Genomic DNA, 14,743 nt, shown 5'->3' on the forward strand with positions numbered 1-14,743 from the left:
GAAATAGCTGACATGTCGTTCCTTTAAAAAAAATGTGGCAATTAAAGTACAGATATAGGCTGTTTGGAGCAGTCAGTAAAGTACAGCCTAGTAAAGTTTTATATGTTATATCTGTTGGTCACATTACTGGTTTAAACGTTCAATAGTCAATGGCTACAGGATCATTTGACGTACGCCTCTCTTTCTGAGAATGGATTGTGAGTTTTGGAGCCGTTCCAGGGTGCTAACCCGAATGAGGACGTGTCCCACCGCTGCTCGAATCGACTGCAGTCTCCTCTGTGTTGACTCTTGGTAATTTGTGATAATTTCTTAAATTGACCGAGGTAAATCTCCACAATTAGGGTGGTGGTGCAAGAAGAGTCAACATGAAAAAAAAATGGAAAAAGTGGGGTCTAAAAAGGCCCTCCCCTCGAGCCGCGCTCTCAAGACACGCTTGAAGCCATGAGCTTTGATAACTAAACCTTTGATATGCACATGTTGCTCTCCAATATGACACTCGGTGCCTCGCAGGCGGCACCATGGCGCTGCATGCCCTTTTTTCCAGCCCATGTAATTTGCTATTGTAACTCCAGGTCATTTTCAAATGCCATTTGTTCAAGTGCTGTATCACAGGCAGAAACGCTCCGGTTGGAAATGAGCTGTTTCACTCTTAAATACCTGATCCACTCAATGTCTGCACTCACTGCTTCAGCCCATTCCCTCTTTTTAATGTGTGAGAGAAGTAGCTAACATCCTTTCACGTAGCAATTACTGTACATATGGAACTCGGCGATACCCAATTCTGCCGTTATGCATTCTGCTCTCTTTAACGGCCTCTCTCTCTCTCTCTCTCTCTCTCTCGAGCGTCAACCCCTCGTACAATCAGGGTGAGCCACACAGGGAATAGCAGAGCAGAGGAGACGGACCTGTCTATTGGTGACTTTCTCTTTTAATTCACCGCACTAATCAATTGTACCACCGTTGCCTCCAGGGGTAATTGTATCTTTATACTAACTGGAAGTGAGTAGGAACCCGGGCAAGACAGAGAGGAAGAATTGGGGGGTGGGATCAGCGGAGATAGAGAGAAGGGGACACGTTTCCCCAGTAAAAACCTGATGGTAATCATCCCAATCCGCTTAGCCTCTGTGACTAATGGGGTCTGTTCTTAAGGGACCTGGCACTTTCACCAGGGTGCTATAGAAGCCATTAATGTCTTAACTTATACACCTTCTCAGGGCTGTGCAGTAACACATGTACTCACACACGCACGCACGCAGGCTGAGCGCACACACTTCCCGTCCCTCTCGCTCGCTCACACAAACAGACACACATGCACTTAACGCAGCCACACACTACACTCCTGTTTCATTATCCCGGTGCCTTGTTGGCCTCTGCTCTGCTCCTGCAAGGGAGGTTAAATGCAGGAGAGCTGGGCCAGACTGCACGGTTGGAGGAGAAGGGGACGGATGGCTGGGGGGGGTAGCGGTGGAGGTTTGGGGAGCAAGAGAAAGGGGGGACTTGATGAGAAACAGCTGCCCCAGGACGGAGGGGTCTGGACTTTTTCTTTTTTTTTGAGGGGCTGGGGCTGGAGGGGGGGGGGGGGGGGGGTGGGGGGCTGCTGAGCCCTCACTTTGCAATTCTGAGGTGCTCAAGGCCACGGCTGCGCTGGAGGCCTGGGGGAAGCGGGGGTGCCCCGTTTCACTCTGCCCATCAGGGCTGGAACAGACAGAGGCTTCCAGGTCAGACAGGCTCTGACCCCCGCGACCTCTGTCTCCTCACCAATGATGACAGATAAGACCACCACTTCCTTCTGTTAGCCAAGATAATCAGATCCCTTACTTAAAGTGTGACACACACACACCCTCCCTCACACCACACACACATCTTTGTCGCCTCCACTTTCCTTTGCCTATGAATAACTTTGCCCACACCCGTGCCACTTAACTTAGGTATTACTTTTCTAATCTGATTCGTAAAAGAAAAAAAAAGAAACGAAACCACATGTTGCCTCAGAAGATCTGCAAATTAGCAGAAAGCATTATCTATCTCACAACAGGGCAGATTAAGAAACTTGGCAGAACGAGTTATCCTGACAGCTTGAGTTTAACAGAGCTTGGCAGCGCCCTTGTACGATGGCAGGTCAGAGGGGGATCGAGTTGCACTTGTAGGAGCCCCTCCGCGAAAACACGTCTCTCGCTAGCCGTGCAGATCTCACACATTTAGCATTCAGCAAGCAAGGGCGCTGGTTAGTCCATTAATAGCGCCTGGACTTTGGGGCTGAGGGCTCCATCAGACGGGAGGGTTGGGGGGAGAAGAGGGAGCCTGTAGAAAAGAGAAAGGTTTTTTTTTTTTGGACTCACCAGTGTAGACAAATCTCCCAGGGGCACCTTTGCAGAACTGCTTGGACTTGTAGGACAGCGTGACTTCCACAACACCGGGGATGTGCCGAGGTGGAGTCTGGACGCGGATGGCGTGGGGAGTTATGAGCTGGATTACAGAGGGAAGAGGAGCAGAGAAATAATGAGCCTTCTGCAAAGGGTTAGCCGTTATCAAGAAAGTTTGTCTCCGCAGTTTTGACAGTTTTTTTTGAATCACTAATTTTCATCCTACCTCACTCCATACGAGCATGGTGCCGAACACGACTTGTAGGCCATCAAAGAAGTTGTCCCCTATGATGATGACAGTGGCTCCTCCAGTGGTCCATCCCTCACTTGGGCTGATTGCCTTGATGCACGGGGTGGCTGCTTATCCAAGACAAAGAGAAGAGTCTATTCAGCACCCAGACTTCAACATTCGGGGCCATGTCTCTTTCTACACAGACACATTGCAGCATCACCTCCTCCACATTCAGCCCACCATGTCTCTCTCACAAAGTCATATCATGGAAATTGCCCCCTGGTAAAAAAAAAAAAAAATGATGGATTTGTCCTTTAAGGCATGAGAATCAAAATCATTTATCAGCGCGCTGGAGTGGTGTAGTTAAGCAGACCCTTCAAATGGTCCACTTCACAAAGGCTAAACGCCGGGCTCGCCAGGAAAATGATTTGATGGAGCAAATTATGTGTCAGGGCAAATGTAGCTATCAGAATTGATTAAGCATGCACCGGCATGTACAGTAAAAATTTCAAAGTTGAACACATCTTAAATGAGTCAAGGATACAGGCTGTTAAAGTGGAAATGACAAGCTAAAGCTTTGCCGGTGCATGTTATTTCATTACCTTTGTTCTGCATATGCTGTACAGTGCCGACACAGCGACTGTAGTCTCAGGTTTCATAACGTGAAATGCACTCATGAATTATTCAGTTTGTTGGGCTTTTTTTTTCCTTCTTTTTTCTTTTTGTGATCGATTCAATCCATTCCGTATTGTTTATTACAATGCTTTTCATCTGGCATGACTTCTGCAACGTCGCTCTGCCATTCATCAACAGCCTGGGTTGTTATTATAATCTAATTTGAGTGATCTGGGGCCTCACGTTCACTGTCATTTGATGCATTACCTTAATATGGTGTTCAGCACAACACCGTGTTTACAACAGAAATAGCATGACAGCCCGCCATAAAATAGCAATATCAAATTTAATCTATTTCCATCAATATCTTTTAACACACTATGAATTGTGCATGTTTTTTCCCTGCACCGGCAAAATGTGAGCAACTATTCTGGCAAGTTCCTTTTCACCTTACAAGCTCACTTCTACACCTCTATTATCCTTTCCATCCAGTAAGTAAATCACAGTGGGCCATTGTTGTATGAATCACCTCAGACAAGACATCTCCCTTTGTTTGCCTTGCTGTTGGGTCTGTTCAGGTCATGTTTGCTCTCTCTCCCTGCCCGTAAAGTGCACACACACACACTCTCACACACACACACATTGGTACTACAGGGAATCTGACTTTAACAGGCGCTGTTGACTTCATGCTAATCACCTCGTACAGATTTTCATTTGTGAGGCCTGGAGGAGTGACATTTGCTTTCCTTAATTGCGAAGCAGAGCGTCTGAAAGAGGACCAACCCTCCATGGGCATGCCGGGCCCCCTCTAAGGGCCTGACCTTCATCAGTGCGGACGATTACAGCAAATAATTCACCCTTCAAAATTACTGTAAACAAATTGACTTTGGGGATGAGAGAGCGAGGGGGGGCAGGAAGGGGGAGGAGGAGGAGGAGGAGGAGGAGGCAAGAAGAGGGCCTGATGGCGTCGGCGACTGTTGGGGGGCAGCTGCGGCCTGAAACCTCCGACAAGCATCCACAATCACACACGGGCGCACACAGACACACACACACACACACACACACACACACACACACATGCACCACCTCGGAAATCCCAGTGCCCCCCTCCCACACACAGAAAGACCCATGGAGAGGCAGCAACTGAGGCCCTAAGCCGTCCACCCTTCTGCCTGGAAATTTGCATATGTCTCAATGCACAGACAGAGAGGGGAGCATGTGCTGAATGGGGACCGTGGAGAAGTGGATTACACAGTCAGCACAGGCGATCTGATGACAGACACGCACAATGCCCCCTCAGCAGATGATAGGCATCATGAGGACGGATGAGGATGCAAAGAGTCGGGCCCGGCCTGCTCTGCGTGTTGCATCACTGAGTCTACGCAAACCGTGGTCCACGGACGATTTGGGGATTCATATGTCATGTTTCTCTTCTGTGACGACGTGTTCTTCTTATCTATTTGTCTGCGGGCGTGAGTTTATCTCTAGGTCGTCAAATGCCGTGTAATGACCCGGGGCAGCTGATCTGTGATCTGTCCTAATCTTTCTCCCCTCCGGTTAGGGTTGGTTGTAGAGGACGTCAAAACTGATCTGAGATCTGAGCAGAGGAGGTCCCGGCTCTAGTATTGTGACACTCAAACAGGTCTGATGTGGCCCCGCGAAGCCGTCCTTTGTTCTGCCTGCTGAAATGTGTTGTAATTGTGCTGTGGGATGTCCAGATGGTCGGTTGATAGTGCAGCTGATGGGATTATACCTTTTACCTCTCCCTGGGCCATCTGTTCCCTTTGACTCGCTCTCTCTCTCTCTCTCTCTCTCTCGCTCTCACTGCCTCTCGCTCACTCTCAACCTCTCTCGCTCCTAGTCTCCCCTTCTCTTTCTCCTTTCCTCCTCTCCTTTTCCCCCCTTCTCTCCTCCCTCTCTTTCTTCCTCTTAGGCCCAGCAGTCTGGATTCACTTGTCTTTATTGCATAAACCCTAACAGCATTACAGCCACTTGGCATGCAAATGAGGCAGGCGCTGCAGGCTCTATGCTGAGTCTCCTATATTGTCTGGGGCTCTATAATGGTGGAACTGAGCTAAGGAACGTGTGTGTGTGTGTGACAGTGAGAATGAGAGAGGGAGAGAGAGGCGTGTGTGTGCCGCTGCTGTGCCGTTTGTGTGTGTGGGGGGTGATGCTGCGTGTGTGTGAAAGACTCGACTATTTGTGAGCATGTTTATGCACCTTTGAGCCTGAATCTATACATGTTTGAGTGACAGGCAGCCACAAAGCACGTCCGTGTCTGAATGCATAATATGCTTGTTGTGTGACAATCCACACAAGTGAACAAAAATGTCACATGGTGGGGATTCAGGGGTCTGTCATCCGAGGGGGGCTGTCCCGCCTGCGCACCAATAGGGGGCAGCACGTCTTGATCAATGCAAGGCAAGCGGGGGGGGGGGGCTGCAAGTGCAGTGAAAGCTGAGAGGAAGGATGCCTCAGTCAGTCAGTCACATATCTGAGGCTTCTCGCCCGGTGAACTCCTGAAGGAAGAATGTGTTGCTAATTTAAAGCACGCCGTCCGTCTGCCGGCGAGTTGTCAGAGCGCTGCACGCAGGAAGAGGCTGCCATCACTTTGTTTTTAGTGAGCGGCCCTTCCTCGCGTGTCACACCTCTGTTTATTAAAAGGTGAATCAAACAAAGCGAGCGATCGCCGTTGATGCATGTTAAATTAGTTACGGAGCCGGAGTCACGGAGGGAGGCGGGGGGAGGAAAACAAAAAAAAAAAAGAGGCTTTAGCAGAGGGAAGGTGTTTTAAAGTTATCAGACAAAGACATGTTCAACTGGGCGGTTGACAATAGCGTCTTTTTCTGGCTTTACGGGGGCGTCACTCGGCTGCTTTGAAGAGTGTGGTGAGGAGAGGAAGAAAAGGATGGGTTGGGGTAACCTGTAAAGAACACAGGCACACACACACACACACACACACACGTACATTGACACACACATACACCAAACACTGACGGTCTCGTGGGAGCGGGGGAACATGGAGGCGAGGGCTCAACCTCTTTAATTGCTCTCCTCATTAAGAAACTGGTTGCTAGGCGATCCACACCTATCGTGTCATAAACGTGAAACACACAAACAGAACGTCAGCGAACATAATGACTTCGGTGCTCCGGGCAGGACTTTAATTATTTGATTTTGTTCTCCAGTAGAGGAGTCATTAATAAAGACAAAAACAAATAGATTAGCTTTTCCCCCCACTAGGACTAGAGAGCACTGAGATATATTAATTGTCTAGTCGTGTAATTTTTTTCCCTTTTTTTTTTTATTAGTCGTTGTTGTATTAAACATTACATTTGCTTTTGGTGATAGAACCATTAATGCCCATTAATGTGGAGAGAAGCTTGTTTTAGTCAGTGGTGTATATAAACTGTTTGCCCAGCCATAATTGGCTCTTGAAATCTGAAGATAAGCAATTTGCACAATTGGCCCAAGTCAGTTCTTTCCTTCTTATTCTTTTTCTTTTTTTCCAACCGTCTTTCAGCTGCGTGTGCTCCCATCTGTGAGCGGAGGCCACCAGGGTCACAGGGTTATGTTTGGCGCATTTTACTTTTTGGATTTCCCATGGTTTGGTGGTCCGTCTTTTCTCTCTTTTTTGGCTGAGCAGGCAATCAGTCTATCATATGGAATCAGTTGGAGGAAAAACAGTAAGTTCTGTTTTTTCTCATAGCGCCCCCCCCCCCCCCCCCCCCCCCCCCCCCCCCACCCCCCCCCCCAATCCCTCCACCTACACACACACACACACACACACACCATCAACCCACCCTTCCACACTCCACCCCCCTCCTCCCTGTCTCTCGTTCTCCTTCCTCCCCCTGTTTCAGCTCTCTCACAGCTAACACTGCAGAGCCAATGACAGGAAATTGACCTCACAGCCAAATTCTTGAGCAATTTGATCATGTTTCACAGCGGCTTTTAGGACAAATGTAGGTGCATTAGCAGACTGGAAGTGGTTTATATATTTTTTTAAATCACAAATCAGAGCGTTATCATCACCATCATTAGCGATATCGAAATGATTCTGAGGAATGCATACTCTTTCCAGTCAAGAAAAAAGGGACAGCAAGCATGAGAGAGGCAAAAAGCAACTTAGAAAGTATTTAAACAATGAGAGTGATGGAGGAACAAAAGAGTAGAAGGAACTAGAGGCAGCTATGGTAGGCATTTGGTTTTTTAAAAAAAAGTTACAAAATATGGGATGTCTGAGAGGAGCTAAAAGAAAAGGAGCGTGGCAAATCATAAGATTTAAAAATGTGCCTACCATACTCCAGATAAGGAGGCGTACCTTCTGAAGGGTCGAGTCTGCGAGCCCTTCGCCCGTGCTTGGAGTTGTTGTGTACGAACATGTTGTCGGAGACAGCCAGGACGTGGCCGTCCACATTGACGGTCGTCGATACGACAACCTGCAACAAGAGTGAAGGTGAAGATTGTGATTAAGCATGTCGTAAAATAGAAAACACACAACACCACCAGACATAGAGTTGCACAGATATCCCAACTGGTGTGCGGGGGGGGGGTACAGAGGAGCTTTGTGCGGTTGTGTCCAGATGCGTCTGTGCACTATCGATCCCTATTGTCAAACCCCTCGTGGAGTGGTTGTTCTCTTTGGACATATCGCATTACAGTTACCCTGCTTCTCGGCCATTTTGTTTTTGCTTTCCAGCGCTGCGCATTTGTGTACAGCTAATTGACTGTTCAATCGCTAAAATACCATTTCCGTTAAACCCACTCTACCAACTGTCGTCCTCGCTGAGTCTCAGAGTTATTGATCAGGCTCGTCCGTCTCTTTGAGGACGGAAGGCCTCCCTTTTAAAATATTACTGGGAGTCATTACCAGCTGCGCCGTATTCCATCCCCTTCACTCAACAAACATTTTACCAGGATCCGATTCCAAGCCACACTCCATATTTCATAATGCTTATTTTTGTTGTTGTTTTTTTGCGGGGCCGCCACATCTCCACACAGTGAGCCGGCGTGTGAATGGCCAGAGTGTTTCAGAGCCGAAACAGAGAGCCCCTCTCAGGTCTGCTTCGCCGGTGAGTGACCTCGGTGTAGCAGTGGAATTTAGGGGGGGCGCTTTTTTTTTTTTTCTTTGGTTGGTTTGGGAAGGGTGTGTGGGGGGGGGGAACTCGGGGGGTAGAGAAGGGGAAGTGAAAGAGCTCCATTCTTGTGAACAGGTTCAGAGCTGGGCCAAGCTGAGGATGATGGATTGGGCCCTCTCTGGCCTCCAGCTGGTTTTTGGGGGTAATAAGTGGAGTGGAAGGCATGCAGAATACACAGCCCTGGCCAGAGAAACACCTATGCTGGAGCATCTGGGAAATCTATTTGGAAGGGAAAAAAACGGCTTACTAACTGTTGGACTGCAGACAACGGATATTCGTCAGCGAAAAGGGAAAAATCTGGTAGTTTTAATGTGAATGTTTTAGCTAAACAACGGGGGGGGGGGGGGGGGGGGGGGGGGTGGAAAAAAAAGTCAGATGCTACAACTTAGTTCTGGCATTCCTTCTGACACATGGGAGCGAGAGGTGAGAGAGCCCCTTGGTGGCTGTCACGCATCACTCCACATTCACCCTGAGGGGGAGATGTGCTGCGGAGGCAGGGGAGGTCTGATGGTGGTGACATCAGGAGGGGACACCCCTGTCTTGTCTGTTTCATGTCTGGGCTTCCTCCTGGTGGAAGGAGGCCTGGCTCGCGTGTGTCCATCACAGACGCAGCGCTGTCAGTGACGGACGCCCTCCCATAGTTTGTCGGTATCCTGATTGGACAAATCACACTAAACTCTCCCTCTCTCACCTTGACCCAGCGGGGGCCACTTGCGGTGAAAATGTCTCGGGCAGGGGCTGGATGGTTGGTTGGATAAATGGATCAGCGCGGGGTGGGGGGAGGGGGGTGGGGGTGGGGGGGGTCAATAATTTCAAGGCTCAACTACTTGACACATTAGAAGCGGGTGGGTTAAAGAAGCAGTAAAAGTGTTCAGCGGTCATGTCCTCTCGGTGTAAATCGCCGAGGTTTGCGAGGCCCGCAAGTAATGATGGTTTTCAGATGGCTCACGATGGGTTTTCCCTGGCTATACCGAGAAATGCGTGTGTGGACTTTAAGTGTATGCATGTGTGGGTAAGAATGAGTGAGGGGATATAGACAAAGCAAATACAAGCGCTGCTAGCGTGTATGTGCATGCATCCATATGTGTGTGTGTGTGTGTGTGTCTCGTGTGTGTGCGTGCCGGCGCATATGTGTGTATAAGAAGGTATGCGTTTCCGCTGCCAGACAGATTCTGAGTTAACACTGTTGTTACATGTGGTTGGATCGTCCTCCCCTCTGCGCTCAGGCTCGGAAAGCTGTCAGGCACACAATTGATGGCACTCTTAAATCCTATATCCTTATTTGTGTCAGATGCTACTCCCTAATAAATATTCTGTCCAGAGCGCACAGGACAGGAAAAAAAATCCCTCGCTTTCCCACTTTCCCCGGTTTTTGCCTCCTTACGTGCCAATAATACAATCGTATACATATGTGAATGTGCGTTGAGCTGACTTAGTGAAGGGCAGTTGTTCATTTATACACCTGTGCATGTCTGTGTGTGTGTGTGTTTCTGCAATAAACAGACAGCAAAAGACAGATGTGTGAAATAGATTTCAGTCACCTGGAATCTGCGCATATCTCGTGGATTCCCTGCATTCTTCAGACAGTTCTGATTGCACTTGAGGAAGAACTTTAGGAAGAATCTGGAAGAGAGGACACAAAGCAAGAGGGGAAAAAAACACGTTAATTACACCTTTTTAAAGCCTAATTGTTATAGACAGATTATTCAAATAACATCTCCTCCACACAGTGATCCATCCACGCACTCAGTCAGAAACAGAACGTGACGTTACACCGTTTCGGTTTGGGGACGTCGCGCTGCTTAATATTCCTTCAAAAATCAGGAGCATCAGTCTCTTTGTCACCTCATCCCCTCACCTGAGTTCACGGGTCTTTCCCAACACCCATCTGCCACTAACATACAGGAAGTCACTTGATATTCCACCCACCTCTTTAATCCCAGGACACCCCCTGTGCAATTAAAGTTCTCCTGTTCAATAGGGAAGCAAATGAGGCCCACCTGTGACCAGGTCTTGTTTGAAGAGCATCAGGGATAAAGGACCTAACAAGGTGAGAGCGCGCCACAAAACTTATAGTCCTGTCAGGCAATTAGGCGGACACTCCTGGGACTGCCGTATGCCACACACACACTGACACGCATACACACACCCGTGCACTTGTGGGTGGGTGAGGCAATTATGCCACAAATTACAACCTGGCTAATCGTCTCTGAACAAATGTCACGTCTGAGTGAGATCTGGGCTTGGTTAGTTTGTGAGCTGCCTCTCTCAGCCCGCCTTTTCCCAGGTCTCGCTAAATCTACCGATAAACGCCCCGGATCGAGGGCTGCACGTGCGCTGTGGCCTCGCAGACATAAAATAGTTAAAGAGAGGAGGATTAACAACAAGGCCCCGAAAAAAGAAAAATTGTCTCAGATGTTGCCTATTGTGTAAAAATCTTACACAACCACCCAGAGTAAACAATGAAATCGACTTGTTGTTCCTGCAAATTCTCCCCGAAGAATCATGACTGATTGTTCCTTTGCTTTCTCTGATTCATTATAAATACCAGGCAGTTGTATTTATTTTTTCATCACATTGCACTAGCATTACTGTATGTGCAACACTGTGGTCTCCATTGTGAGGCGAACTTGGCTCGCTGAATCACAGCAGCTCATTGGATTACCATAGATTGCACCATAGATTGCACGGCCATTTCATTCAGCTAAATACAGTGGCTTGTGTGGCCTGCCTGCGAGGACGCTCGCACAACACTTAAGACTTTCCCGTTCACCCAGTGGGATCCTGGCCAGGCCATAAATCAGAGTCTGGACTGACCCCTCTAACCCCGGCCACATTAACACATGCACTGGTCACTTGGAAGCGTTCTTCGATAGACTCCTATACCTTGGGCTCCACCGAGGGCCCAGGAGGGAGCGGAGAGGTGAGAAAATATTTTCACTCCACATCCGAGGAGCTTTGGCTCGGACATCAATAAAAGGCGTTTTAACCCATGCCAGAATGCTGATTGCCTGTCGGTGTGCGGCGAGGCCATAAAAAACCTGACTTGTCATTAGTGCATTTCGCTTGATTGTGTTCACTGTGTTTTTCGGGTTGCATCTGTTGGCTGATCATCAAAATGACCATTATGTACTCTAATTCCCTGACCCTGTTTTTATTTCCCCAAAGAGTCATAATGTAGAGCAGCAGACATCTGCGGAAAGCAGACCTGAAATACGACTTTTATTTGTCTGTCGCCTCTCATACAGATTGGGTACGGCCAGTGTGTGTGTGTGTGTGTGTGTGTGTGTGTGTGTGTGTGTGCACGTACATCCACACACTGGGGGGGGCGTGCGTGCGTGTGTGAGTCTGTGTATGTACACGCGTCGCCCATTGGTAGACAATTTACTGTATGTCAAAACAAGAGATGGAATACATTTCCCAGGCAATACGTGGACTTCATAAAAGAAAGGCATTACTTCCAGAGTTAGTCTTGTGTCTCCTCTCAGACACTTTAAAGCTTTTACACACTGCTCCCCCACCGCAGTGAAACCAAAAGTTAAGAAACAATAAACACGAGAAGCCGAGTGCCCACGCCATCATAAAGCAGCTCCTTTATGTTTACTGTTATGAAAGCAATTAAGCGCACTTTCTCCGCTAAAAAGATAAGCTTAATTTTCATAGTCCACAACAGTGGCGGTGCTGTAGCATCCATTACATTTGAGTTGGTTAAGATTCTCCATGAGCACGGTGCAAATTGGTCCTTGGTGAAAAGGAGAGCAATTAAGACAAGGCCCCTCTCTCTCTGTTTTACTTCTTAAATATCTACAGAAGTTTGCGCTGGTGTTTTGGCACGCACGGAGACAAAAGGAGGTTGTTTAATTGTTTTTTAATGGGATATCAAGTCGTCGCTGCCATTAGATGTTGGCAATGGAGGGCAAAGGGGGATAGAGAGAAAGAATGAACTGCAATTAGGTTTGATTAAAGCTATCCTTCTCAATAATCAGCTGTTCTGACAGGACAGGGGGACCCTGGTGGCCGCTGAGATGGAGGAAGGTGTTGAGTGATATTAAGGCCAATGAAGGGGATATTAACATGGCTAATTAAAGCTCTTCCAAAGCCGGGAGAGGAGGCTCTCAGTGGACCGCACTGGATGAAATAATCGGCCAAGGCAGCTATCAGTTGGAGGAGAGAGAGAGAGGGGGAGAGAAAGGAGGGTGAGGGAGGGGTGGGGTGTAGTCCATCTGAGGGAATGGGGGAGTGGAGGGAGGGATAGTAGGAGGCGTAAAGGAAAACTATGAAGTGTGAAGAAAGACAAAGAGGAAGACATCGACAGGCATATAGAGAGAGAGACTTCCAGGGCAGCCGCGGGAAGCTCATTTTGACATCAACCCTTTCTGTCTGCGTGCCCGAAGTCTGCCAGTATAACTAAGACCTGACACAACGGCTTTTATCTCCGACAGCTCGTCATACAGGTCCACAAATCAACGCTAAAACCATCCGGCTCATGCCCCGGTCCGTGGCAATTAATATACGATTCTGCCGTGGTACCTCCATGCTCGCCCACTGCCGAAGCTACTAATCATGCCATAATGATTTCTCTCCCTCTGGTCAAAGGGGAAATAGATTGTCTCTTTAGTAATGCAGCAGGCTCTGCGCCTTCCACTCCCTGGCTTCACAGACCCGGTAATTGAGGAGAAAAAGGCCGACTTTGGCACTTTGACTGATTTGAGGGCTGCTAGACCCTCTTATCTTTACTCTGATCATTTTAGGCTGACACTCAAAGGAAGACCCATCGCCCTAATTCTAGCTCACCCTCTCCCGTCATCAAACGGAGGGGGAACAGAAAAAAAAGAAGAGAGAGAGAGAGAGAGAGGGAAAAAAACAAACAGGCGAGGTGAGGAAGGCCCTCTCTCATTTAAATGGCCAACTTAATTGCCCGGGTTGATGTCACTCATGCATAAATGTCCATCCCTTTGATTTGAGTGAAGAGGGCAAATAAGGATAATGTTGTATTATTAAGAAGGCTCCATCGACACTGGAGGCTAGCTGGCCTGTCAAGTCCACTCCTGTTTTATCCATTCATTTTTTTGAATTTTATTATTTTTAATGACTTGTAATAAAAGAGTTAAAAGATTTTCACTTTTTGAAATACCTTCATGTGAGTGTATTTTTGTGTTCCTTAATAGCACACCTTGTTCGTATTGTACAAAAGGGCTCCCCAACATTTGTTTAGGCCGTTACACAATACACTGACAGATGGCCACAGTATCCGTAAGAGTCAGGTATTGACAAGTCTAAGCTCCTGATTGGTGCCCCGGCACTAATGACTAGCATGCAGTGTCCACAGCCGGCAGCCATGACAGTGAGGTCATCCGTTGCGGGGCGGTGAGTATCGATCACCAACCAGCTCCAGCCCATCAGGCCCCAGCTGCTTCCCAGACTCAATGGGCCCCTGTTATAGGAGCCCTGTAAGAAACGGCTCCCAACACCAGACTACAATCTGCTGACACCAGATCTCTACGCTGAGATAGTAGTACACGGGTCAATAGCATATCGGATTTCCAAAACGCTGGGGTCTTAATGTCAAGCCTCCTGCCTCCCCTACCTACTGCTCCAGTTATTAGGCACTCCACTGAACTGCATTCAGATCCCTGTTGTGACAAGGCTGAGCAGGTAAAATGAGAAATAGAGACACTTATAGATCTTAATCTTCCACGTACACTTATTTATGCAACTGAGTGGGCTCGCGTATATGTGCCGGTGAAGTCCCTGGGAGGCCGAAGCCGAGCCGCCCCGGCCGCTGCCGCCGTACTCTGGTCCGCCGCTGTCTTCTCTCGTCAAGCAGAGCTGTTTTTCTCGCCTTAGCCGAAGTAAACCACAGCACATTAACAATATTTGCTCTACCCCTGTACAAGCACCGAGGGACCAGACCCACAGATCCTATCACTTCTTTATCAGGGAACAAGTGCCTCCCTATCCAACCTTATTGGGTTTGGGAGATTAACCCCTTCCACTCACGGGCTCCTGCCCATTTCCTCCGAGAGCGAGCAAGGCAGATGTCACTGTGATTATTAGTGTTCGACATCAAATATCCCAACTACATGTCTGGCAGAATTTATTGAGTATTTCCAAGGCCTATATTTTGTTTTTATTTCCTTATTTTTCCAGCTGCTATTGTCATTTCATTTTGTTGTTTCATATTTCATATTTTTGTTAGCGGTGGTTGAGTGTGTGTGAGTGTGTGTTGCGGAGGTGTCACAAATAATTCATGTGCTTCCTCTGCACCCTAAGATGTAGCTGTGTCCCTCCATTCATCCCTCTTTACCCTCTCCTCCACCATCCCCCCCTTTCTCTCTAATGGGCAGAGTGGCATTGACATTATTTCACTTGAGGATCCCTCACTCTGTCAA

At 48.1% G+C, this 14,743-nt stretch overlaps 1 protein-coding gene across 1 annotated transcript in view; it reads right to left on the reverse strand.

Annotated features, from left to right (window-relative positions):
• ebf3b (EBF transcription factor 3b) overlaps nt 1-14,743 on the reverse strand; it is a 70,149-nt gene that overhangs the window by 19,116 nt on the left and 36,290 nt on the right. The window contains 4 exon segments of the mRNA XM_062401509.1: nt 2,340-2,466; nt 2,590-2,720; nt 7,535-7,652; nt 9,893-9,974. Coding sequence (XP_062257493.1) covers nt 2,340-2,466; nt 2,590-2,720; nt 7,535-7,652; nt 9,893-9,974 — 458 coding nt within the window.

This window comes from Platichthys flesus, chromosome 12 (genome assembly GCF_949316205.1).
Source record: "Platichthys flesus chromosome 12, fPlaFle2.1, whole genome shotgun sequence".
Classification (NCBI taxonomy): domain Eukaryota; kingdom Metazoa; phylum Chordata; class Actinopteri; order Pleuronectiformes; family Pleuronectidae; genus Platichthys; species Platichthys flesus.